This window comes from Trachurus trachurus (assembly GCF_905171665.1).
Source record: "Trachurus trachurus genome assembly, chromosome: 21".
Taxonomy (NCBI): domain Eukaryota; kingdom Metazoa; phylum Chordata; class Actinopteri; order Carangiformes; family Carangidae; genus Trachurus; species Trachurus trachurus.
The window spans coordinates 26,432,741-26,458,841 of NC_139899.1; the positions used below are offsets into that span (position 1 = coordinate 26,432,741).

General features: G+C 41.2%; 2 protein-coding genes across 6 annotated transcripts in view; both read right to left on the reverse strand.

The window, feature by feature from the left end:
• kalrna (kalirin RhoGEF kinase a) overlaps positions 1–26,101 on the reverse strand; it is a gene marked incomplete at its 5' end in the record, with an annotated part of 198,281 nt that overhangs the window by 102,613 nt on the left and 69,567 nt on the right. For all 5 annotated transcript variants that reach the window (XM_083997143.1, XM_083997144.1, XM_083997142.1 and 2 more), the window contains 12 exons: positions 435–584; positions 1,765–1,914; positions 2,093–2,161; positions 3,843–3,962; positions 6,394–6,560; positions 9,564–9,837; positions 10,671–10,845; positions 11,302–11,471; positions 11,856–12,047; positions 18,263–18,385; positions 23,611–23,742; positions 23,863–23,961. In XM_083997143.1, coding sequence (XP_083853269.1) covers positions 435–584; positions 1,765–1,914; positions 2,093–2,161; positions 3,843–3,962; positions 6,394–6,560; positions 9,564–9,837; positions 10,671–10,845; positions 11,302–11,471; positions 11,856–12,047; positions 18,263–18,385; positions 23,611–23,742; positions 23,863–23,961 — 1,821 coding nt within the window. The remainder of the gene's footprint in view (positions 1–434; positions 585–1,764; positions 1,915–2,092; positions 2,162–3,842; positions 3,963–6,393; positions 6,561–9,563; positions 9,838–10,670; positions 10,846–11,301; positions 11,472–11,855; positions 12,048–18,262; positions 18,386–23,610; positions 23,743–23,862; positions 23,962–26,101) is intronic.
• LOC311004926 (uncharacterized protein) overlaps positions 25,665–26,101 on the reverse strand; it is a 182,946-nt gene continuing 182,509 nt past the window's right edge. Inside the window, exon 12 of the mRNA XM_083997151.1 lies at positions 25,665–25,758. The gene's annotated coding sequence lies outside the window, so the exon portion shown is untranslated. The remainder of the gene's footprint in view (positions 25,759–26,101) is intronic.

Below are 26,101 nucleotides of genomic sequence, written 5' to 3' on the forward strand. Positions count from 1 at the left end.
CACTTTGTTTCTTTTGTTTATGTCCAGTTTGCTCAAACCACAAACAGCTTCTCCTTCGTCCTTGGATTCAGACCAAGTGAAGCGACTTCATCCAAAGGACTGAACTGATCTCCATATTAAATTGTTACCTTATTAACATTCAGTCAATATGGATCCTTCACCCAATCAAGGTCATTTGCAAATTTTATTAAAGCAAATGAAACTCAATTGTTGGCAGAGACGCTGAGTGTTTATTGGCTGAACAGTAATTCAGGCAGATGATGGATCTAATCTTCTGTCCAACTTTATCGTCTCATCTTGTGACATCGTATCTCATATAAAACATTTACACAAACCTTAATGAAGTTGTGTATGACACAGACTGAGGTGTGGTTTGTTTCTACACTCTGCTTGCCTTAATTGAGTCTTTATTGAATTGTGTTGTTTCACTTCACCTTGAGGAAGGCTTCCTTCTGCTCCAGATGTTTACTGATCAGAGGTAGAAGGTGTTCACAGTCGGCAGATGTTCCCAGTTTGTCATGACTGCCACACCAGTCTTCATCCCTACGGTACTCCTGCTCCAGGCTCTCTAACACACTGCACACCTGGACACACACACATTCATTTCAATTCAATTCAAATTCAAATTCAAACAACTTTATTAATCTCACAAGGGGCAATTCGTTTTGAGCTTGTGGTTCATATAGCCTACATGGCCCACAATAAATAGTCAAATAGTCAATACAACACATCAGACAAATTGGAGCTTAGAATTGATAATAAATATAAGAGCTTGTGATAGCCTCCTGTATAAGTAAAATAATTTACAAAACACATTGCTTTAAGAATTAAGAAATACAGAAAAAGAATAAAACCCTATGAAGAATTTAAAAGTCTGAGTGCAGAGCGGACGAATGATTTAGAGAAGCGGTTTGTTTTACACATAGGAAGGACATAACGGCGCCCTGAAGGCAACGGATGAAGAGTTACTGACAGTGTGACAGCACTCCTGCTTAGGGATGTCACGATTAATTGTGAAAACAAGTAATCGTGGTATTAAACACCACAATTAATTCATCGTAAATATTCTTCAATACTGTCACTTTCCATAAAAAGATTATGTCAGAATTGTATCGGTGGATCATCGCAACTCGCACAAACGAAAACAAAGTGTGTAACTTAGTTTTCGTTCCATGCGAGTCGCAGGACAGAGACAAGTGATAAAGTTTGGCGGAGAAAGACTTTTATTCCCTCCAAACAAACGTATTAACACGACGACGGCCAAAACATGCCACAAAAAAGTAGCAGCTAAAGCAGGAAACGCGTCGATTATGTATCACTACCTGGAGGATAACCACCGGCTTTGTACGCCAAAGTAAAAGGCGAATACACAGTAACTGGGTTAAATAACGTTAATGTCAATTTACCTAATGTTACAATGAATTGGTAGGAATTTAAATGTTAAAAAATGATTAAAATAAGCGTAAAACATTTGGTAGAGATGACAATGAATGACTTTAATATTTCAAACATTTCCCTTAGGGGGTTAATAATTAGTCCTATATTAACAGATACTTAAAATATTTTGTGTATATAATTAGTAATGTAGTTATATTTTGACTAAATTTGATTTTACACATTCATAGTGTTGTGAATGGTGTGTGTTGTGAAAATACTGTAATTGATGCATGGTAATCGTGGTGATCGTAATACCGTGACAATAATTGTACCAAGCAAATCCGTGACATCCCAACCCAAGAAAGGAGGAAATGTGGGTTAATGCACCTGTTCAGACGTCTTGTAAAAGGCCACGGAGGCGTTTACGAGCTTCAGCCGGTCCTCCATCTTCAGCATCAGCTGCTGCCAGTGAACGGCCACTTTCTCAGCACAGCCTCGGATCGCCTCCGGGTCGTAGTGACCGGCCTGCAGCATCATCTGGAAGAAGAAGAAGAGACAACACAGAGACAACAGAGAGAGAGAGAGAGGGGGTCATGATGGAGCTAGAGATGTAGAGATGAAGCATGTTGGATAAGAGCAGCTTTGCGGAGGAGTGAGTCTTACTTTTTCAAACTCTGTCTCACGTGTGCTACGATATATAACATCATGGCTTTACCTCGGCTTTCTGCTGCACCTGCAGAGCGCTCTGATGAGTCTTCTGGAGAGAGTTGGCATGGAAGAGAGACTGGAGGGAGAAGAGGAGGGGACTGTTACCAATTAAAACTCACTGACTTAGTTCAACTCAGCTTTAAGAGGCTTCCCGTGGAGAGTTTCAAACACTAATAATAATTAGTTTTTTTTTTAGTTTAGTGAGTTTATTTCAGTCTTGTAGAATCAAGTACACACACCGATAAAAAACATTATATACACATATGATTTAAACCTAAATAAAAAACAAACAATAATTCATTTATTTTGTTCCTTAAAGTATAAATCCTAAACAAAACAAATGTACCTTGACTGCTTCAGCTTATTTTGTCTACCCTTCTTACATTAACAGTTTCCGTCAGCTCATTTTAGAAATTTATTAAGAACAAAACGTGTATGTTATACTACATACAGAAGGCAGTTTACGTTGCTCATAATTCAGTTTTATATTTATTAATATTATTTTTTTTCAATATGTTTTTTAATCTATTAAGCGTGTTACATATTTTCCTTCAATTGATACACGTCTTTGTTTTACATTTGTTCGTGCCTAAACATGATAATAAACTAATAAAACAAGGCGGCAAAGTTTTTTGTGTGTGGACGCCAATTATGTTTGTACTTGTATTAATATCTAATTTAATTGCTTTGTTTTTGTGCTATGAATCAGGTAGCTAATATGTTTTTCTATAGGAAACTTTCTGCATCTGCATCTTTAGTTAGTGTAGTTCGCTGGTGCAGGATTTTGGCTCCGCCCCCGTCGCCTTTACAGTAAAGACAGGCAGGTCTAACTGATGGATGGTCACATGAACATACAACAGACACATTTGGCGTCAGTCCAGCGAGCAGACGCTGTGATTAATCTGTGGTGTTGTTGTTAACGGTAGAATAACCGAGTCAGAGTGTCAGAAGCCGCCGTGTGAGTTTATTTATTTCTTTTTATGAAGATACATCATCGTTTCATCGTCGTTAGCGCTGGGCCAGACAATGCTTTCATTGTGCTTTGTGTGCCTGTGTCTGTGTGTGTGTGCCTGTGTGTGTGTTTTAAGTATTAGCCAAGGCAGCATTACATCAGTCTGATGGAGGATGCATGACTTACATCATGTTAAGGAGACACACACACACACACACACACATGCACACACACACACACACACACATACGCAAATCACGGTTCCACAGGAGCAGAAACCAGGCCAGGACACACATGTTGGGTCTGAGCCAAACAATGTGTTCGTGCATGTGTGTGTTTGTGTGTATGTGTGTGTAGTACAGTGCTGACCAAGGGGCTTTTACCTCCTTTTAGTGCTCACACACACACATACACACACACACACACTTCTGGAGTCAGCTATTTAAAGGTTTGCGCAGAGTAACTCAAACACACATACACACACAAGAAAAGATAGCATTTGAATGTGCGTGTGTGTGTTAGCATCTGTTACTCTTCAAAGTCAGTGCATAATAAAATAATTACTGAAGCCTGGTTCATACACAGATGACAAAGAAAATGTGTGTGTGTGTGTGTGTGTGTTTGTGTGTGTGTGTGAGTATCAGTGTGCGCCCCCATCTGCTCCTATTCAAACCGATGCATACTGAAATAATTATTATTAAAGTACAGTAAGCCTGGTTTTAGCAGCAGTAATTAGGATGTGTGTGAGAGTGAGTGTGTGTGTCGGGGTGAGTGTGTGTTCGTGTGTGTGTGTGTGTGTGTGTACCTCGATGGCCATCTGGAACTGTTCATGTTCCCTCTGCAGCTGCTCGGCCTCAGACAGGGAGCTGGCGTTCACCATGCTGGCATTCAACATGGACTCACCGTTACGGATCCAGCCCAACACCTGGACACAGAGAGGAAGAGAGGGAGAGAGGGACACACACACACACACAAAACTGTGTCAGGAAGAGTCCAAGAGAAACACACTGATACCAAAAGCATGAATGATACAGATGCAAAGTCTTGATCTTGAGCCGAATAGACTGAGAAGTTTTATTTATTTGAAAAAAACAGATGTGCACAAAGTTTTTATTTGGAGACACTTGTTTTGCAGTTGAAAAAAGGTAATAAATCACAATATATCGCAGCATTTTGCAACATTTTTAAAGGGGAACTATGCAAGTCCGGTGGCTTTTCCGCTGTGTTGCTAACCCTCCTCTCGGCCATGTGCATTTGTTTACAATGAAGCCAGCGAAAAAATCAATACATCGAGCGGTGGATAACGTTATATAACATATACGATGTTACAGCGTTTGTGTATTTGTGTAGTCTTAACCGTCATTAACAAAAGATTGCCGGTTACGGAGGGCGTTTGTGTGGCGGTGCCACAGAGACGAGAGCTGGGACACCGGGGCGGCGGCCAAGTAACTACACTGATGTTGCAAGCTTGGTTTTCAGCCATGAGACGCCAGGTGGAAGACAGAGAGCCTCCGTTCTCACTCGTAACAAGTCACAAGTCATGTAGTTAACTATCACAATTACTCCGGAGCCGTTTAATTAAGGTAAAAATGTAGCATAGCCACGGGAGAAATCCTGCTTAGTTCCTCTTTAATACTGCAATAATATTGTTTTGAGACACAAGTATCATGATGATATCGTATCGCAGGGCCTCTGGTGATTAACACAAATCAAACAATATCAAAGTTTTTGTGAGAATTTAACAGTTCTTGTTTCACATCAGGTGTGAATGTTCCTTCTGAACCTTTAATTCATTTTTTTAAACAGCAAAATACAGCATTTGCCCGACGAAAGGCCATTTACAGCTGCTTCCATTAGTCACTATTGGATAGCATGTTTGTTTTGTTTTTCTATTTATCATTACACTGCTTCACTGTCCTCAGCTTTCTGCAGGTTTTGCTCAGTGCAGACATTCACAACTGGAAAACAACACCCATTACTGACTTTTATTGTAAGTATAATAAAAGGTATATGGCCAGTACAAACCACCTGTTTAACTACAGGAAGAAGAAAATAGAGACAGTACTAATAATAACACACACACGCTTTGTTTTAATCTGTCAAGTGTAAGTGTGTGTCTTGCTATCAAAGCAAGATTTACTTTCATCTGTGACAAACTAAACAGGACAAGTCGTTATGATTTATTGTGAGTTAACAGCCAAGTCTCCAGGCAGGCAGAGAGCTGATGCTGATTTATTGTCAAGTAAGTCGCAGAGAATTTGTCATCATTGTGTCGCTGCAGGTTTATTTGCATTTTACAATATCCTACTTCACACTTGACCGACATCGTAACCACAATTATTTTAAGAACTAATTTCTGCATTCCTGTGAATTGTGCCTGAAGCTAAGTATTAATTGGTTAGCAGCAGAGGGGCAGAGAACGAGTGGACTGAGAAAGACAATATGGGCGAGGATGTAGCAGTTTGAGTGTGTGTGTGTGTGTGTTATTAGCATGTTGCCATAACTTCATAAATTATTCAGTCGTATCCATCTGCAGCAGCAGCAGCTTCCTGTCTCAACACGCAGCACGTTCACGTTCACATCTGCACTAGTTTCTCCACAAAAAAAAACACAAAACATTTTCACTCCACTGTGCAGGAAGCGCTGGGTGTTATTCTTGTCTCTTCTCCAACATGGAGGAGTCTTTCCAAATAGAATTTCTTTTTGTTTCTAATAATAAAAGGCGAGTCCACCTTGCTCCATTAAAAGCTCCATATTATTTCCTTTTTAGGATGTAGTTTTCTCATCGTCCTCTCTGGCTCAGGATCAGGATAACGCTCAGGATATTTTGTAGATAAATGCTGCTTTAAAGTGACTCTGTTGTCCAGACGTGTTTCATACACTGCAAAAACTTTCCAAGAATATTTGTCTTATTTCTTGTCAAAATGTCTATTTTCTACTCAATACTAACCTCTTTCCACTTAAAATAAGACTCATCACTTAAAAAATGATCTTGTTTTTAGATAATTTTCACTTGTTTCAAACAAATTTTCACTTGAAATAAGTAGAAATTGCTTTTGTGCTTGTAATAAGAAAGAAAAATGTAGAATCAGCCTAAATAAGTAGATTTTTCTACTTATTTCAAGTGCATATATGCTTGAAAGAAGTAAAAAGTGTCTAAAAACAAGCTACTTTTACTGTGAGTCTTAATTTAAGTATAATGAGATTTGTTTCGACTAGAAATAAGACAAATGTTCTAGGTAAGAGTTTGAGTTTTTGCAGTGTTAACCAGAGTCCAGTTTCATAAAAAAATACATTAATCACATCAAATGTCTCTGAAAATCTAATGAAAGCTAGAGTAAGAGCAGGAGTTTTACCTGTTTGACCTCGGCCTGTAGGTGGCGTAGCTGCAGAGTCTGCTCCAGCCGTGTGTGCGTGTGCTGCGCGTTGAGCTCCACCTCCTGCTGCTTCTCGTGGAGGAACTCCAGCAGCTCCTGAACCTGAGAGGCCAAGTCCATGTCCTTCTCCCCGGTCAGTTCGATCCCTGATGATGAAAACACACATTAACACTTTTTTTTCATACAAATGTTTCATTGACTCAGTCGTCACCTTCAACATACAGTATCAGCCTGGTTTGGTTCATTGTCCAACATCCATCACAAGCAACCCACTACACAAAACCATAACTATGAACACATACAACAGAAGGGCTAAACAGGTCTGAGATACAGATCCCTTATTTTTAAAACCAAGAGAGCCATGACTAGTTTTGGACCTTAAATGATCAGATTATTGAACAGCTGATCTGGTCTGGCTTGTGTATGATACAGTAGTTAGGGTGTGTGTGTCTTTCTCTTTTTAACATTTGTTTTGTATTTTTAACCTCTTGACATTTGTATTTATCTACACTTTATGTATTTATCTTGTTTATTTATCCTGTTTAAATATGCACTGATGCTCTTCACGATTAAGGTTCCTAACAGAAAAATTGAAGTTGAAACACTTAACATGTTAAAGAGACCCCGAGGAGTTTGCTTTGGGTTATAAAAGAGTCTCATATTAATGTGGATGAATCTACGTTAACACAGGAAGGGGAAGCGCGCACTCACCCAAAAAAAAATATAAAAGGATAAAACTAAAGGAGGTGCATGGCTTCAGCAGCAGACTGAAAAGGGGAGAAAAAGCCAGCACACTCTCAATATCCCTTTGACAATTTTTATATTGCAGGACAGGCAACGTAATCTACGTTACCAACACTTGTTAATGGGTCCATTTTCGATAAATATATCGTTTTGTATTTATAGTTATTTTGATATTATCATTTAGTGGTCCTCTCGCCCAGCATTTCCTGGTTTCGGCGGGTCATGGGAATAACGCCGCCGGATCGCTTTATAGTTTATCGTTTATAGTTGGAACTACGACGGTATCTGATCGTCTTCGAACCTCCGACTTTCATTCTTGATTAATGAAAACATTCTCGGCAAATGTGTTCACTTTCGTCCATCTTGCGCCAGTCCAAGTATTTCACCGTGTGCGTGGAGGCGCATGAGAAATGTAGTGTGAAAACACTTCGCTTTCCAAAACTCCTCTTTGTCCCTTTAATTTTGATATACATTTAAATCTAGTTGCATATGAATCTACTCATGATCTCAGATGAAGCAGCATCGTGTGTTACTAAATACTGGTGGGGCTGACTCTAATTAAAAGGCAGGATTTGTGATTCTTTTTTTTTTAAAAGACGTTTATCTTTGAATGAATAGAATAGAAGAATAGAAGCCTCTTTGTTTTCTGGTGTCGTCATTCAGTATTGATTATTGCATCTTGTGATCTCTGCTTTTGATCTGCAGCTGATTATTGTGTTTGAGCTGCAGATATTGGATTAATTGAAGCTTTTTAAATAAAAGACAAATGTGTGTCTCTTCTTCTCAGTCAGTGATCAGTGACCTAACAATGCCTTACTGCTCCAGTAACTGGCGCTACTTGATAGAGAGTGAGTGTGTATGTGTTTCATGTGTGTGTGTGCGGGCTGAGAGAGATTTATCACACCAGGGGGCACAGTGACTGAGGCAGAGACCTCAACACAAATATACACACAGTAAGAGGATTGTTGCTGTGACCATTTTTTAACCTAATTCTCTTTCTGTTCCAGACAACACGCTTTGGGATCAGGGCTCACGGTGCCGCTGCCAGAGCATCAGGCTGTGGAGTGTAAATCCAGATGTGTGCCTGCTCAGACACATTCAGAGGGAATCCGGGGCAACAACTGGAGTCGCTGCGTGGATGTGGATGTGGATGTGGATGTGGATGTGGATGCTTCCCTGTTTGAGGCTGTGGTGTAGGCTACATACTGTATGGACTACTTTCTGGCAAGCTTTGGCGTGCACGGCTCTTAGGAAGCATTTTAGCCGCGTAATGATGCCAGGTGTGAACTCCAGGCCAAAAGACAAAACACACAGGAATGCTGGGAAATAATTTTTCCAGGAGCTACAGTATGAAACCACAGGGTAGTGTGTGTTTTCTCTGCCTCCATCGTTGTATTTCTGCTAAATCTCCTCTCTCTCTCTACCTCCTCTTTCTCATTGTTTATTCTATTTCCACTTTTGTTCCAGTTTTACATCAATACTGTAGCATTTCAACACCCAGTAGGACAATTCATGTTACAAGTGGTTCTTAGTAGACAAACTACAGTCAGCATATGTAAAAATGTATCAGAAAATCTAAATTTGGATTAATCTTTGGTAACCATTTAATTTGCAGGCTGCTAATTACGTGATAATGTCAATAAATAGCCAAGAAATAACAGTCACTTTCATAGTAATGTCATGTTTTTCATAAAGGCAAAAGATCACACATACTTTTCATGCTTTGTCCTTGCAATTGACCGTTATTTCTGGACTATTTCTATGCAATCAATCGTTATTTCTCGACATTACTATGAAATTGACCGTTATTTCTAGGCTATTTCTTGACATTATGACGCAATTACTTGTTATTTCTTGGCTATTTCTTGACATTATCACATAATTAGTGTCCTGTAAATTAAAGGGTTACCTATACTTAGTTTTAGCAATAAATTAACAAACAAAAGAGAATGCAGAAACACCAAACACACAAACAAAACAAAAAAAAATACAACAAACTTTCTAACCTTTCTAACCAAAGTGCTGAAATACCAGCAGCTGAAGCAGACCATCTCTCAGCTGGGCTACAGATGTAAACTTCTAGTCTTTATATTTGGTAGTCTGGGGCATGTGCATAAGTTGGTTGTGAGGGGCCTTCAGATGGCTGGCCTCTCTAAAAGAAGAGCTGAACAGTTAGCCAGGTACTGCTCAGTTTCAGTTGTTATTGGTAGCCGTTTGGAGGAGACAATGTTTTTTGTATCCTTGAATGTCTGCTTTCTATCTGACCTGTAGGTCATTTTGTATGTAACTGTGTTCAGCCGTCTTCCATTGTCAACTGCATTGGCAGTATTTATGTCCCTTGTGCAAGAACCCTTGTACTTCTTTCTTATGTGGGCATAAATAAATATTTCAAATGTGTGTCGTACCCGACGCCTGCACCTCCATGATGTACTGGTGCAGGTCTTGGCCCTGCTGCATCACTTCGTAGGTCATGTTGTTCATGGCCGCCTTCCTCTCCGCGTGTCGTTTCAGCCGCTGCTCTGCCAGGCCGATGTCCTCCGCGCCGCTGGAGGAAGAGCTGCTGCCGCCGCTGGAGCTGCTGCTGCCGCCGCCACCACCACCGCCGCCGCTGCCCGAACGGCCGGTGTCGCTCAACTGACGAGACAGGTCTTCGTTCCAGGCGTCCAACTCTGCCGTCACCTGAAGGAACACAAGACGAAGGGATCAGACAATGTTGTGTGGAGAAACTTTATTTTCTCTGTCCCCAAGCAAAACGCTTCAGGCTGTGAAACCACACAAAACTAAACTTTACTGTGACAGATGCGACTTTTTTAAACGACACTGTCTTAGTTTGTATTCTGAGCGTTTAACGGGCTGACGTCAGGTCGTTACCTTCAGCTGTCGTCTTTGGTGTGTTTAAGTGCAGCTGTGCTATATACTGTACATAATAAGAAGATGTGAAGCAATGTGAGGTAAAGCATCGATCAGTCTGCCTTTGTGAGTCGACCTTCTTCCAAGGTCAGATCTCTTCTTTGCTTTAAAGGGGACATATCATGGAAATATCACTTTTTGAAGGCTCTTAAACATATATTTGGGTGTTTGTCTTGCCTTCTGGCCCCCAAAATGTGAGAATTGACAAAAACAATCTGTAATTTTAAGGCTCCCTAGGTTGAAATCCATGTGGTTTTACGAGCTGTTCCCTTAATTGTCTTCCATTGATGTAACTAGTTTTCAAATTTGCATAATACCACCCCTACCTGGGGCCAGTAGAAGGGGCAGGGCAAGCAGTGGCTCATTTGCATTTAAAGGGACAGGCACTGAAACCAGCCGGGTTATTTTGAGAGGATGAAAAGAGCTGTGATGTTTGATCCTTGTGGTATTTTGATTGAAGCATGTCACAGACATGTCTTTAAGCAGCTGGGAATTATTTTAATTTGTGGAAAAGGTTACATAATATGTCTCCTTTAAAAAATCTGCAGTGTAACTCTGTATATCTACTGTTAAGTCCTTGTTCACACTGACCCCTCACTCACCTCTATTGTGTACTGCTCAAAGATGCGTAGCTGGAGGAAGATGTCCAGCTTGATTTTGCGTTCGTGGAACAGCTCCTCCATCTGTCCCTGGGCCTCGTCCAGCTGCTGCAGCACCCCCTGGATATGTGCAATGGAGCTGCAGTGTGGCGTCTTATTGGTGGACATGGCTGCATCTCTGAGGACACAGAGACAGATTGAAGACATTTTGATGACAAAATACAGACACAAAATACTAGTTTTTTACATTTTTAACTCCATTTTACCATCTATACAGTAAGAGAATGAGTATCATATATTAACTACCCAGTATCCACACTCTATCTTCCCTCACAATATTAATATAGAAAGACACAGACAGAAAAAGAAGAATGAAACAATTTCCCAAAAGAAAAAACCTGCCTTATCTTATCTATGTGCCAGGATGATAATTATCATTCATAATGGAACCTGAGTGTCTGTATAAAATTCATACAGACATACTATGAATGTGACTTTTTAATGATGTTTGAAGTGTGAAATTTATAACCTGAGCTACTACTGTATAAATCCTCCTCCCGCTTTAATAACATTATGAATATTAATATCATTATTGATCATGACTGAATAATAATGACATGAATGTTATTATTACCTGAGCTGCTGCATTAATTCCTCTCCCTCTTTAATCACGTTGAGCGTTGCCTCCAGCGTGGCCGTCTGCTGCTGCTGAAACTGTTGGATCAGAGTCTGGACCGAGTCCACCGAGTCGCAGCACACTTCGTCCAAGAGCTGCTTCTGTAGCTCCTCCATCCACGACCACAGCTGCACACACACACACACAGACACATAGACACACATACACACACACAGGCAGGTAGAGGGAGAGAGTAAAGGTGTAATGGATCCATTATTACTGAACTTTCCTTCTGCTGAACCAACTAAACGTTCTACTGTTTCCTCAAGGGGGGGGAAGCTGGAAATAACACTGACAACACAACAGACTGCAGAGCCACTAATTGTGCCAGAGAAAACTGTTTGTCCTATTGGGACTAACGACCTGTAATTACACAGTTAACACATGTCAGAGTCTCTGTGGTTAATGACGGAAATTAGGAATTAATTTAGGTGAGGCCTGCTGGTACGGTAGCAGCAGGACTTCTGAGGAACGTTCTTCTCGAGTACGAGTACGTGTTTCTGTTGCCTCACCTCCTTGGTGTGCGTGTGGAAGGAGACAGACATGTCGAGCAGCAGCTTCCTGTGTTCGACTCGCCGGACAAAGTCCTGGATTCGGACCTCCAGATGTCTGGCTGCCTTGTAGATCTCCTCTGGGTCGCACTCTCCGGTCTGAGCCAGCTGCTCCGCCGCCTCCAGCAGTTTGTCAGCGTTAGTGTATGTGTTCTGAACAGGATTAAGAGTAAAAACATTCATTATCATCACCAGCAGCAACAGCAACATATCAATATCTGCATTCACTTAGTCTTACTTAGTGTGTAACTATAGCAACAGTTATAGTCTTCCTTTTTCCTTTCCTTCATCAGCTCTTGTTAAAGGGATAGTTCAACAATTTGGCAAATTGGCCCATTGCCATAATCCCTATAGTCTTAGCAGTAGGTTCGTTACCTTTAATTGTGGGTGCAAGCTGTTTTTAGAACGGCGGAGCAGAGCCGTGAGCTGCTCAGAGCTACGCTACAGAGGCTCATGGGATTTCTTGGTTTCCCTCATCAAACTCATCAAATACACAATCCAACAACTCCAAAACGCTCTGGTGGACAAGTTGTGACCTGCACATTCACCACGCTATGAGATAATAACAGAACGATACCAGACAGAGTTGTTTTAGAGGTAAATTCATGCAAAACCACTGATGCTCGTTCCCGTCGGGGGCATATTTTCAGCAAGCAGTTTTTTTGTACGAGGTTTTGTACAATAGCCAGTATCTACGGGCTCACATTTTTTAAGGTGATTCAGTACTGGATCCCATGTTTTATCAAACGTATCCCCTCTATCTTCATTGTAGAATCTCAGTATCTTCATCATTATTATATTGGCTTTTTAATAATCATCAGAATTTCTCCTGTTTTTTTGTTGCTCTCTCGTTTATGGAGTTATATCCTGTTGTAATAAAATTTCGGGAATTCGTTTCCTGTTCGAACCCAAAAAAAAAAGGGACCAAATCCTGTGTGACTGTTAAATTTCTGGGCGTTCGTCTGCAGGATGAAATGGATTAGCGTTGGTCTACTCTACTGAGAGTGTATGACGGATTATCGTTGGAATATTTCGACATCAGGTCTGAGACATTTTGGGGGAGTTACAGTACAGGAGGTCAGGGTGTGGCACCGCAGCGAGGAAAAAAAATATGCTACGTTATGAATCCAATTATTCAAGAATGAGCTGGGATATATGGGTGGAAGCTTAGAGAGTGTGGATATTTCAGATGATATGTTAGAAGAGGGATTACTTAGAGGATAAAGATTATAATTTACAAGAGATTATTAGTCTGTGCTGCAGGAGTGGTGGGGATTACAGCAGGGAGATGACAGGAGCGCAGATTCATCCCCGTCACCTGAGCACTGAGGCCAGAAGTTTACTTTTCAGGAAGTAAATGAATGAGGAAGAACTTAAAATAAACCGATTTAACAAACTGAGAGAGACTGATCCATCACAGGAGCTATTTAACAGCTGGTTACTAGAACATTTGGGTTTTAATTGTCAAACTTCATCCTCTAACTCGCCCATCATGGCTGCAGCAGTGTCCAGGCTCCACATATCAGATGATGTTTTATTATCAGGCTGAAATATCGACATCAGCACTGACCTAAAAAATCCTAGTATCTGCTGAGCTCTAATTAACACCCTAGTACATTGTAGAAACTGTGTTGTGCTCCCAGGACACCTATACTGTATCACCAAGGCAAACAAAGCATCTTATCAACATCACTGAAACCATTTACAGTGCCATAGCAACCAGCTACAGTAGCAATGCCTTAACAAGACTTCAAAACACAAGCAAAACAGCCATAATAGGAACACATGATGTTATTGACACGACATCGACAGGTATCTGCCAATTATACCTTAAAAAGTCTATTTTTGTCATGTGCAGATATAAAAATTTAAACCAATAGAGTGAGATGTTAAAGGGATAGTTCAACATTTTGGCAAATTGGCCCATTGCCATAATCCCTATAGTTTTAGCGGTAGGTCTGTTACCTTTAATTGTCAGTGCAAGCTGTTTTTAGAACGGCGGAGCAGAGCTGCGAGCTGCTCAGAGCTACGCTACAGAGGCTCATGGGATTTCTTGGTTTCCATCATCAAACTCATCAAATACACAATCCAACAACTCCAAAACGCTCTGGTGGACAAGTTGTGACCTGCACAATCACCACGCTATGAGATAATAACAGAACATTACCAGACCAAGTTGTTTTAGAGGTAAATTCATGCAAAACCACTGATACGCGTTCCTGTCGGGGACAGTTTTTCAGCAAGCAGTCTCTGAATTTACCTCTAAAACAACTCTGTCTAGTAATGTTCTGTTATTATCTCATAGCGTGGTGAATGTGCAGGTCACAACTTGTCCACGAGAGCGTTTCGGACACTGACAATTAAAGGTAACGAACCTACTGCTAGGGATTATGGCAATGGGCCAATTTATCATAGCGTGGTGAATGTGCAGGTCACAACTTGACCACTAGAGCGTTTTGGAGTTGTTGGATTGTGAAACCAAGAAATCCATTTAGCCTCCGTAGCGTAGCTCTGAGCAGCTCACAGCTCTGCAATGGGCCAATTTGCAAAAATGTTGAACTATCCCTTGAACTACATAGGCAGAGGATTGATATTAAATGTTGACTATCAATATTACACAACTAGCTTCAACATGCCAGCTAGATGAAAGTACTTTAAAATGTCTGAAACAGTCAAAAAATGCTATTTGCAACCCTTATAAAGCATCAGTGGTTCAATGTAAGGTTAATTCGAGAGCAGAAGAGACTTGATGTTCGTCTCTTCAATGGAAAAAAAAACAAAAAGTCTACAGTATCTATCTGTATTTCAATCGGCAATCTGCCAAAATGAGTTTGGAAATATCAGCGCATCAGATCTGCAAAAAATCCAATATCATGCATCTCTCTGGCTGGTAACCATGGAGAAGCAAAAAATAAAAATAAATAAAATAAAATAAAATAACCGTGGAGAAGAACCCAGCAACTCATTTTCTTTGTCTTTGTTGTGACCTGGAACGACCCAGAACAACCTTGAAACATCCAGCATCTGCATAATGACACAGTGCAAACAGCCAGGAAATGACCTATAAATCATAGGAGCGACAAACTCTGACCAGTGCAGGGGGAAAACTTGAGCTCTTCAGTTTTCATTTGCATTTCAAAACTTGGTTATTATGATTTCCATACTGTGGCAATGCTCTCATTCTGCAATAACGAGCGACGGAGCGATACTTTCAATCTTGACAACGTGTGACGAGTGTTTGACCTCCGTGTCAACCTAGCTGTTTTGGTGGAGCGTCAGTGCCCCCCTCCTGAGGGGAATCTGACTTTAAGGCAGTGAGAATTACAGCTTTAATGAGAGTAAATGAGTTCTGGGTTTTCATTAAGTCATTCTGTTTCATGTGTGGTTGGTTGCTTCTTCTGGCGAGGCAGATAATCAGATGTAGATGAGGGCAACTCAAGTTAAAATAGCCGTAATGATGGTAAAAGGGGCATTAAAGCTCACGCTGTTAAACATACATCTCCCCACAGACAGACAGTCTGATTAAAATGGAAATAGTCTTCCACACATAAAGACACAAACAGTCAAATAAGGAGAAATTATATTATATTTCTCCATTGTTTGCAGATTAATTCAAACTTTCTGTTTGCTTGCGAGGGAGAAAGTCAAAGTATAATGTGGGTAAACTTCTTTACATATTCATGACTTTGCATATATCCTGTGTGTGTACTAAATTTATTAATGTTATGTATTTTGCTAAGAGGAGACTTTTACCAGCAAAACACCACAAATTGCACAGAAATGTGTACGAGGGGGGAAAAGCAGAGCGAGAGAGTCTGACCCAAATAATGCTGATCCAGAGCAGGTTAGGAAGGTTAATCCTAATCCAGAGTGTAAACATCAGATTACAATACAACACACTATTAATGGGATTAACATTCACTCTTTTATAGGATTATCACTTTACTGAAACTCCACAAACAAAAGCAGGGAAATAATTTCTCATTAATTACCATGGATTCTGAGCAGACACCTGATCTATTGTTATGTTACTGTACTGTATATATTAGAGCTGCGACAATTAATCGAACAATAATCGATTATTAAATCAATCGTCAACTATTTTGATAATCGAATAAATGGTTTGAGTAGTTTTTTAAAGAAAAAAAGGCAAAATTCTCTTATTTCAGCTTCTTAAATGTGAATATTTCTGGTTTCTTTGTTCCTTTATGACAATAAACTGAGTCTCTATTTGGTTTGTGAACAAAACAAGACATTTGAGGACGTCATCTTGTGGTTTGGGAAACACTGATTGACATTTTTTAACATTTTATTGACCAAACAACTAATCGATTAATCGCTTAAATAATCAACAGATCAATCGACAGTGAAAATAATCGTTAGTTGCAGCCCTAGTATATATGTTGTGTCTTTTTCTGTAGCAAAAAAGTGGAGCGAACAGGGAAAAGAGGAAAAAAATAAACCTACAAAAACACAGTTTGTAGCCTGAGGTGAGTTTGGAAACGTGCAGAGAATTCAGCTTGATGCAAGAAGAGAGTGAAATGACAGCGAGACAAAGGGAGAATGATGAGTTGAGGAGGGAAAACAGAGGAAGAGGAGGAAATAGGAATAAGAAAAGACGGCTTGTTGTGCAGTGTAACCCAATAAGGGCTGGCACCGCGGCGTGCATCAGCAGAAGCAGTAAAGGATTTTCTGCTCCTGATTGAATAAGATAGAGTTTGAACTACTGGTATTTGTTTTGTCTTCAAAGTCTTCTTACAGCTCACACACACACACACACACACACACACACAGACATCTGCCATCTGCGCACTTACATGACAAATCAATTCAGACAACTGACAACTCAGAAGAAGAGAAGAGCATCATTTTTACTTTGTCCATCCACTTCAAAGCCGCTCAACCCTTCAATTACCCAACAACTGAGGCATTTCTCTCGCAGCATTGTCTCTTTACACACAAACCACATATTTGCTCGCGTTTTCTTAACAACCATCCACCGAGCGCTCCGACTCCGACTCTGTGCTCTTTTCTTTGTTTTTGTTTTTTTCATCTTTACGTTCACAAAGCTCAGCTCCAGCGCTTCTTACATAACCGGCCGTGGCGCTGATGAAATTCAGGAATGGATAACATCTTCTGCTGATTTTTCAGGAAAAGGCCTTGTAGCCATAAATGGTTATGTAGAAGCATATCTTCATGCTTCCTGCCACCACCAGACATGGTGGTTATGTAAATTTGGGATTAATCAGGGCAGATTACTTACAGATGGTTGCGAGGCAGGCGAATAAACATTTAATAAAAAAACAAAAAAAAATATTACTTTTTCATGGTAGTAGATGTTTTTATGGAGGTAGACCTCCACTGACCAGCTCCTGAACTCCATAAAGGAATAAGATGAAACAGGTGGAGCTGATTTACTGAAACATATCAGCTAAACTTTGTGTTTTGCTGACTATCTCTCCTTCAGTGTAAAAGAAACTAACAAAACAAAAAACTGTGTCTACTGAGAAATATTCATCATTATGGTGTTTGGTCAGGGTTCCCACTCTTGAAGATATGTTATTACACCACACACTAACACATCCTCCGTCCCATTCATGGTTTGGTGAAGTTTTCTTTGCCTTATTTTGTACATTTAACCAGTTTGTTTCTGTGTTTATTCCTCTCTCAGCCCCAGAAGTCTGATTTAAAGATGTGCAGTCTGTGGCTCTAACTTATCTATGAAATAATCTCTTACAGTAAATGCTTAGAAATGATGACAAATGTATCACAGAACAACGCAAAAACATGTTGTTTTTGTTTTTAAACCACGCACACTACAGCTCTCTGCTCCTCTATTTGTCACTCAGCAGAGGAGAGTAAACCCTCATGCTCACGGTCCAATACTGGAAACATATTAACAAAAAGATCTGTACACTGTTAAGCTCCCATTAGGATATCTATTAAGTAACGTTTCGAGCCAACAGTCTCTTCCTCAGACTTCACAATTGTCAATGGGGGCACCGTCTTTAGAGTAAAGTGATACAGCTGCAGAAAAAAATTGACAATCTAAGAGAAAAGATGTGTTGGTCTAGCATAAGTATTAAAAGTCAATGCATAAAAACTAATCAACCCAAAGTCTCTAGTTTTCTCGCTGGGCAGTTACTTGGAAAATAAATCCTTTGCAGGGTCTGAAAAAGTCAAACAGAGCTCTGGTAGCTGATTATTTTCCAGGACATTTGACTTTTTTTCTCAATTTCCATAACTAGAAAATTGGTGAACCATTTTCCAGGTTTTCCAGGACGCGTGGGAACTCTGTTGGTTGTTTTTCTGATTGGAGGAACTCACACATTTTTTCATCATCTTCATACACAGACAGACAGACTCACCTGAGCTACATCTTCAAAGTCGTCGTGTCTCTTCTGCAGGGCGCGGGCTCTGTGCAGGGATTTCCCCACACCGGTGTGTTTGCTGAGGAACGCTTCGCCGTGGTTTTCTATCCAGTCCATCACCTGGATGAGACAGAAACAGAGAGAGAAACACAGCGATCATCCTCAGATCATCCTTCTAGCAAACGCTGAGGATTAAAGGTCACATGCTGAGTCCTGTGTTCCTGGCGCTGCTGCACCCTCTCTTCTTTTTTTTCCCCCAACAGTGTAGTTACAGATCAGCGGTACAAAATGGTCTCAGACATGACGAATTAAAAATGAATCAGATGAAACCTTCCTGATCTGAAATGTAGGTCACTGCAGCTGAGAAGAAGGAGATGCTGAATATTCTGTGCCATTAAAACGACCGAGGGCCAAACCTGAGCTCTGACGACAGGCAGGAGCCGTCACATGCTTCCTTGTTTATTAGATACACATTTGGTACATTCAAAAGTCATTACATCCTCATACTCTTCATTAGAAAAGCTTTCGGATCTGTGGCTGTGATACAACTTAAAGGGATAGTTCAACATTTTGGCAAGTTGGCCCATTGCCATAATCCCTAAAGTTTTAGCAGTAGGTTCGTTACCTTGAATTGTTGGTGCAAGCTACAAGTTGTGACCTGCACATTCACCATGCTATGAGATAATAACAGAACGTTACCAGACAGAGTTGTTTTCGAGGCGAATGCAGAGACTGCTTGCCAAAAACTGTCCCAGATGGAAACGTGCATCAGCGGTTTTGCATGAATTTCCCTCTAAAACGACTCTGTCTGGTAACGTTCTGTTATTATCTCATAGCGTGGTGAATGTGCAGGTCACAACTTGTCCACCAGAGCGTTTTGGAGTTGTTGGATTGTGTATTTGATGAGTTTGATGAGGGAAACCAAGAAATCCCATTAGCCTCCGTAGCGTAGCTCTGAGCAGCTCGCGGCTCTGCTCCGCCGTTCTAAAAATAGCTTGCACCGACAATTAAAGGTAACGAACCTACTGCTAAAACTATAGCGATTATGGCAGTGGGCCAATTTTCCAAAATGTTGAACTATCCCTTTAAGGGACACTGTAATGTAATTTGTACTGTATTTACACAACATGGAAGGACTAACTAGTATCTTATTTAATATAATTTCTCTGTAACTTCAGGCTGCCTGTGATTTTGCGTGCGGAGGAAAATGTAAATATTATAATATATAATATAACTGATTCTGAAGCTTGTTATCAAAAACAGCTGTGAGGTAAATCTATACTTTAGCCTGATTAATCCTGCAAACGAGACCTGCATAATGTTAAACCACACAGCCAGCCATTCACATTCACAACACTAATTCCCAGAGAGTTTGTTATGATTATTACTTGGGATGAAATCAATAACTCATTCCAGATTATTAATTAAAACACAAGTCCATTAATTGCCTGATTACTCGACAGCAAATTTCATTCTCGTTGTTACAGTACTCAGCCGACCTCTGTTGAAGATGCTTTAGCACTTCCAAAGCCTCCACAGCCACAAACTACAACCTCTCTCCTCTGTGAGGGGCAGACACCACTCTGACAGTGAAGCCGTACGTTCACACAGTCTGAATGAAACCATCTGAATGAATAAAAACCCCTGTGACAGGCCCGGGCCGTGACAGACGTGAGCCAACGAGCTGAGCGGATTTTAAGTGTTTTGTACTGGAAACATCTGCCTGCTGCAGCTGAACACCACACTGTGAGACCCGGCCGGACAATGAGCTAAACAATGATCTCAAAACTCGCTGCAACGCTCCGTAAAAAGAAAAGGAAAAAAAAGCTGCAGATCTGTGTGATAACTAACTACTTCCACAGTTTCCCCGCTGTTATTTCATACAGAGCTCGTCTGTCTTCTCACCTTGGCTCCTTGACAAATTGTTAACTCTTATGGCAAATGTGTGAAAAAAGAAGAAAAAAAACAACCTTTCACATATTCTATAAATTGGATTTTCACACTTTTCTCTTCCTGTTAAGTGCAGACATATTTCTCCGCTGACACAACTTGATATTTGTGTCACATCATGAACTCAATAAAAAGTGGATCCATATTTTGGCTGGACTTGTAGTCCGCCCCCCCTGGAGTGCAGCTAAAACCAGCTGATCAAGCTTCAAATTTGAAAATTGATCCCCTCTTGACAATAACCTCTGTTCCAACATCCAGTTTGGCAGAACACATTAACACATCACCAAAAAGAAAGAAAAAAACAAAAAACAGTGTGTGTACGTATGTATATGGATGGCCAGTGTCGTAACTCATGACGTTAGTGTGGTGCAGTCCGTCCAGCTGGAGCCACAGGAGGGGGGAGATGGGGAGGGAGGTGGAGGGGGTGGGGGGTCAGAGTAAGGTCATAACATACACAAACTGAAGCATGCTGCCTGCAGCTGGACTTTAGACACTCTCTGTTTGAACGTGCAACTAAAACTGCCAAATAAAACTATTCACCTACTATGTCCTCTCCTCTCCTCTCTCCTTCACTCCTGCATCTCTCTGGCTTCCTCTCCTGGGTCGCATATATCCTGTAGCATTACAGCTCTGGTTGGAATAGCCCTGTTTCCACTGATTTATAGACTATTGGTATGAGCATACTCCCTCACTTCTCGCTCCTCGTCTCAGTTTGCCGTGTGTGTCTCTCGCCCCGCTGTGTGTCTCTCTGTCTCTCTCTCTCTCTGGGGTCTCATAGACGCTGATGCATGACGGGTACCGTTGGTAAAAAGCTCTGTTTTCAATTAATTTATAACCTACTGATACAATCTCTTTTTCACTTACTATTTTTCCTCTTGTCCTTTTTTCTTTGTGCCGCTCTTAAAGGGATAGTTCAACATTATGTCAAACTGGCCCATAATCCCTATAGTCATAGCAGTAGGTTTGTTACCTTTAATTGTCAGTGCAAGCTATTTTTAGAACGGCGGAGCAGAGCCGTGAGCTGCTCAGAGCTACGCTACGGAGGCCAGTGGGATGTCTTGGTTTCCCTCATCAAATACACAATCCAACAACTCCAAAACGCTCTTGTGACCTGCACATTCACCACGCTATGAGATAACAACAGAACGTTACCAGACTGAGTTGTTTTAGAGGTAAATTTATGCAAAACCGCTGATGTGCGTTCCTGTCGGGAGCAGTTTTTCAGCAAGCAGTCCCTGCATTTACCTCTAAAACAACTCTGTCTGGTAACGTTCTGTTATTATCTCATAGCGTGGTGAATGTGCAGGTCACGACTTGTCCACCAGAGCGTTTTGGAGTTGTTGGGATTGTGTATTTGATGAGTTTGATGAGGGAAACCAAGAAATCCCATTAGCCTCCGTAGCGTAGCTCTGAGCAGCTCACGGCTCTGCTCCGCCGTTCTAAAAATAGCTTGCACCTACTGCTAAGACTATAGAAATTATGGCAATGGGCCAATTTGCCAAAATGTTGAACTATCCCTTTAAACGCTCTCTCTTGGGTCACATACTATAAATGTTTGAATGGCTGATGCCTGCTGCCCTAATTCTCTCTTTCTTTGTTACAATGGGCTCTCTCTTTAATTTATTCAATATGCTTTTGTTATGCAAGTGTGTGTGTGTGTACTTGTACCACAGAAAAGCAGCACATGGAGAGTGTGTGAAGACACTGTATCACAGTTTCTATGGTTCTGCTCCCCTGCTGCTAGAACTGCGATTACTGTTACAAACATCTGCTACTGCTGCAACAAGTCCGGCTCTGTACACTGTAAAAAACTGCTACTGTACTTATATTTAAATTAATTTAGTGAACTGAATTTTAATTTTTGCATCCAGAGAAGCTAGTCTCTAATTTGAAGGAGGGGAGGCCTGACAACTGAAAGAGCATTAAATGATTGTATAAGAACTACATGAGGCTGCAACTAATTACTCTTCATATTTTTTTCATTTTCTCCCTTTTTAATTAATAGTAATTCATTGTCAGGCAATAAAATGTCAGAAAATAATGGAAATGTGCTGTTTGGTCCTACCAACAGCCTACAAACCCCCAAAAACATACCAGTGAGAAACAGCTTTGTCTGATAGATGAGTCAGCTGATAATTAAAATAGTTGGCAGTTTCTGCTTGTTTTTGTTTTCACTGTTTCTCCAGTCGAGCGGATTGACATATTTTCTCTCATGTGTTGTAATTTTCCCCGACTTTTAAACAAACGGCATGACTTATCTGTTGCTTTCTTTCTTTCTTTCTTTTCTCTGCCGTACAGATGGTACACATCAACATCTGGAGACGTTAAACCCGTTTTCTGCCCGGTCCTTGTTTTGCCCAGAGGTGATACGGCGTGAACTGGAACTCCGAAAGCTGCAGCAGCTCTACAGTTTGGATGATGATGTTGCCAGAGCCCCGACTTCAGCTGCTTTACATCAGTGTGTGTGTGTGTGTGTGTGTGTGTGTGTGTGTGTGTGTGTACTTCTTATTGCGCTTTAGGTTCACTTCTTTAGAAAAAGAGGTGTCGGTTCGTACACATGTGGATTCTCCTCTGTGCCAGCTCCTTCAGTCATGCCGGTGGTATTCGGTTGTTGCCTGGGTCTTACCGCGTTACAGTCGGAGCCACAATCATATTATAGGAGGTAAAACAATCCACTAGACCTCCTCCTACCACAATGATGACATTCACTCTGCTGGTTTAAAAATACTTCTCATAAAATATAGCTGCGATATTAAATTTTGAGCTCCTGAATATCTCCTGAAACATCCAGGAATCTGGGCTGACACCTCTCCAAACCCACACGCTGTCTGCTGCTCGTCTGCTGTGAAATATGAGCAGTGGTACCAGCAGAGCCGAGCACAGAGATCCGCTCTCAGCGCTTTTTATCTCAGGAATTTTTCACATTACTGTACAGTACACTCCTTCAGCCGGGGCCGAGGAGGCTGAGGAGAAGTGGAGTGATCGTTGCTGCTGCAGCGGCGGCGGCTCATCACAAACAGACACACATCGCTAATGTGTGTTCGCTTGATTACATGCTTACATACAAAGATTACATGTCATGCTCTGCAGCGGTTCAAGAAAGAAAATAAAATCCCTGACCTCATTGTTACACAAAACTCAAAACTGCAATAAACGGTGTTTTTCTAAGTTCCTACAAAACTGGCGTTGTGTAGAAAACTAAAGTTTACATCCAATATCAACAGTAAACGCTCACTACTCCACTCCGTGTTTGGGGTTTCTCTCTCGCCAGCACGTTTCCCGATGTTTTCATTTCACTTGCTTGTTGTGTTTGCTCTGTGCACATGAGTTTTTGTATGTGTGTAAGTGTGTGTGTGTGTGTGTGTGTGTGTGTGTGTGTGTGTGTGTGTGTGTACCTGCTGGACGTCTTGCTGGAACACACACAGCTGTAGCCTCTGGTGCAGCCGGACCTTTCGATGCTGCCAAATGTTCTCCAGACGCCGCTGATGGTGGAGAACCTCGTGAACCACATCCAGGATGCAGTGAACCTGCGCCGCAACACAAACGTTAAAACTAGATGGTTTAGACATCATTTTTCATAGATTTTTGGATCTATGCTGAATCATTATTAGTGAACAACAGACAAACACACACACAGAGACACTGACCGCTTTGGAGTAATTGGCGGTGGCCGTCAGCGACTCAGAGTTGCCGGGGCTCAGAGGCCGCTGGAGGACGTCCAGTAGGGCTTTACCGTCCTGACTCACCTGGAGGAGACAGACAGGTAGGACAGGACAGGACAGGACACGCAGAGATTAGAAAGGCTGCACGGATGAGATGAAGACAGAATGAAGGAAGGAGAAAAAACGAGCAGACAGAGCGTGGATTTTATGGTTTCCCTCTTCTCCACTCTCTTTGTTTTCTCCTCTCCAAAACCAATATATACTTTCTAAATCAGCATTCCTCTTCTTACTGCTAATTGCTAAATTATACATGGAAACGCACCACTGAAACCTCTGCATCACACACAGGCAGCAGCTCCTGTTTTCCTTCTGCAAGAAATCCGACCGCGATAAACGTTTGTGTTTTTTTTATCACTCAAACAAAAAACATGTTGAACTTTAAAGATACTGTGAGCGTGGTAGTTGTTTCTGTTGTTATAGGCTTTTAGAAATGTATTTGCGTTGCAGTACGGTTTTATTTCAGGAGGCGAACGAAGGAACCTTTTTACAGTAAGACGTGTAGCTGCCTCCTTGACTGCAGGACTGGTATTAACATGAAAAAGTCAACATTTACATAATGAGATTCAAAAAAAGCAGAAGAATTGTTTTTCCACGCATTCTTGCGAAGGTGAATCGGAGCCAAGGTCGAGTGCTCGCTACCGCGCTGACCGGGAGGCAGAATCCTGTAAGAGATGTTTTCTGCTTTTACACCAGTGATTTTACATCCGTTTCTGCCTCATTTCAGCTTTTACACACACACACACCTGGCAGAAACACCTGCATCTTCATCTTCTTTGATTTTAGTGGTGTACAGTCTCATTATTCCATAAAGTAGAGAAAACGACATCAAAAGAAGAGGAGCTTCTGCTTACAGATTTCCTCACTTTGGTTTGTGACCTGAAAGAAACTCTGTCAGCGCTCTACACTCAACTCATTCAATACAAACACACAAGTCAAGAGCAGAAGATAAAAAACCCTCGCTTGGTCTGTGAGCGTATCACTTTTTGCAGCACTCTCTTGACAGGAAACAATGCTGTCGTAGCTCGCCAAGCCTCACCGCCTCAGTCTGAGCCTCTGCCCAGAGCTCTGTGTTGCCGTGTGTGTGTGTGTGTATATTTGGACTTATCTCCTCACAGAAAAGCATGAATTGAGCTAACACTGCGACGGGCCGTCTAAAGATAAAACTTCAGACTGCAGCAAAGAGCAGAGAAGAGCGGGACTCTTCCAGGACTAAATTTAGAGGAACACGGCGAGCGGATCTGGACGGCGGCGGCGGCGGCGGCGACGGTGGCGGCAGCGCAGCAGCAGCAGCTGATCAACGGCACCCTGTCATCAGAGCCAATCACAGCAACTCTCAGTGAGCTGCCACAGAGCAGCACTTAACAGCACACAGGCATGCACAGAGCTGCCAGGAGAGAAACGGTATTATAATTGATATGAACTGTCTTTCTTAACCATCACTGTCACAGCAACATCAGACACAAGTTGGTGCTCTCCTCCTGCACCGCACAATGGAAATTGGACACTAGAGCATGCTGGGAAATGCATATTTATAATAGAGACAGAGTTGTTTCTCCATGTTTTTCCACATTTTGTGTTATAAACTGTTTTCTTGTCTGTATACAACATCGATTGCAAGTCTGCCTGTCCTGGATGAGGACTCCCTCCTCTGTTGCTCACCCGGAGGTTTCTCCGATTTTTCCCTGTTAAAAGGGTTTTCTATGGAGTTTTTCCTCAGTGGATGTGAGGGTCTAAGGGCAGAGGATGTTGTTATGATGCCATCTAAAGCCCTTTGAGACAAACTGCTTGTAAAAATGGGCTATAGAAATAAAATTGCTTTGCCTTTTGCAAGCAAAGACTGGTTAAAAGATGCTGTTAAACAACAGAGATGGTTTCAAGTGGTACATTTTGGTTTCAGTAAAATATTTGGTAGTAAGTAGATTTCTGTAACTGGGTGATACTCTGTGGTAGTTTAGTTTAGTTTATTATGGATCCCCATTAGTCAGTGCCTCAGCAGCAGCTATTCTTCCTGGGGTCCTATATGTTACAGTATAAAATAAATAAAATATATGCTCAATCTGAAAGCATATATACACATAGTATACAAATATTACATACATGTTAAACTATTTAAGACAATTCTCCAGACTTATCCTGTAGCAAACAACAGCTACAAATAACACAT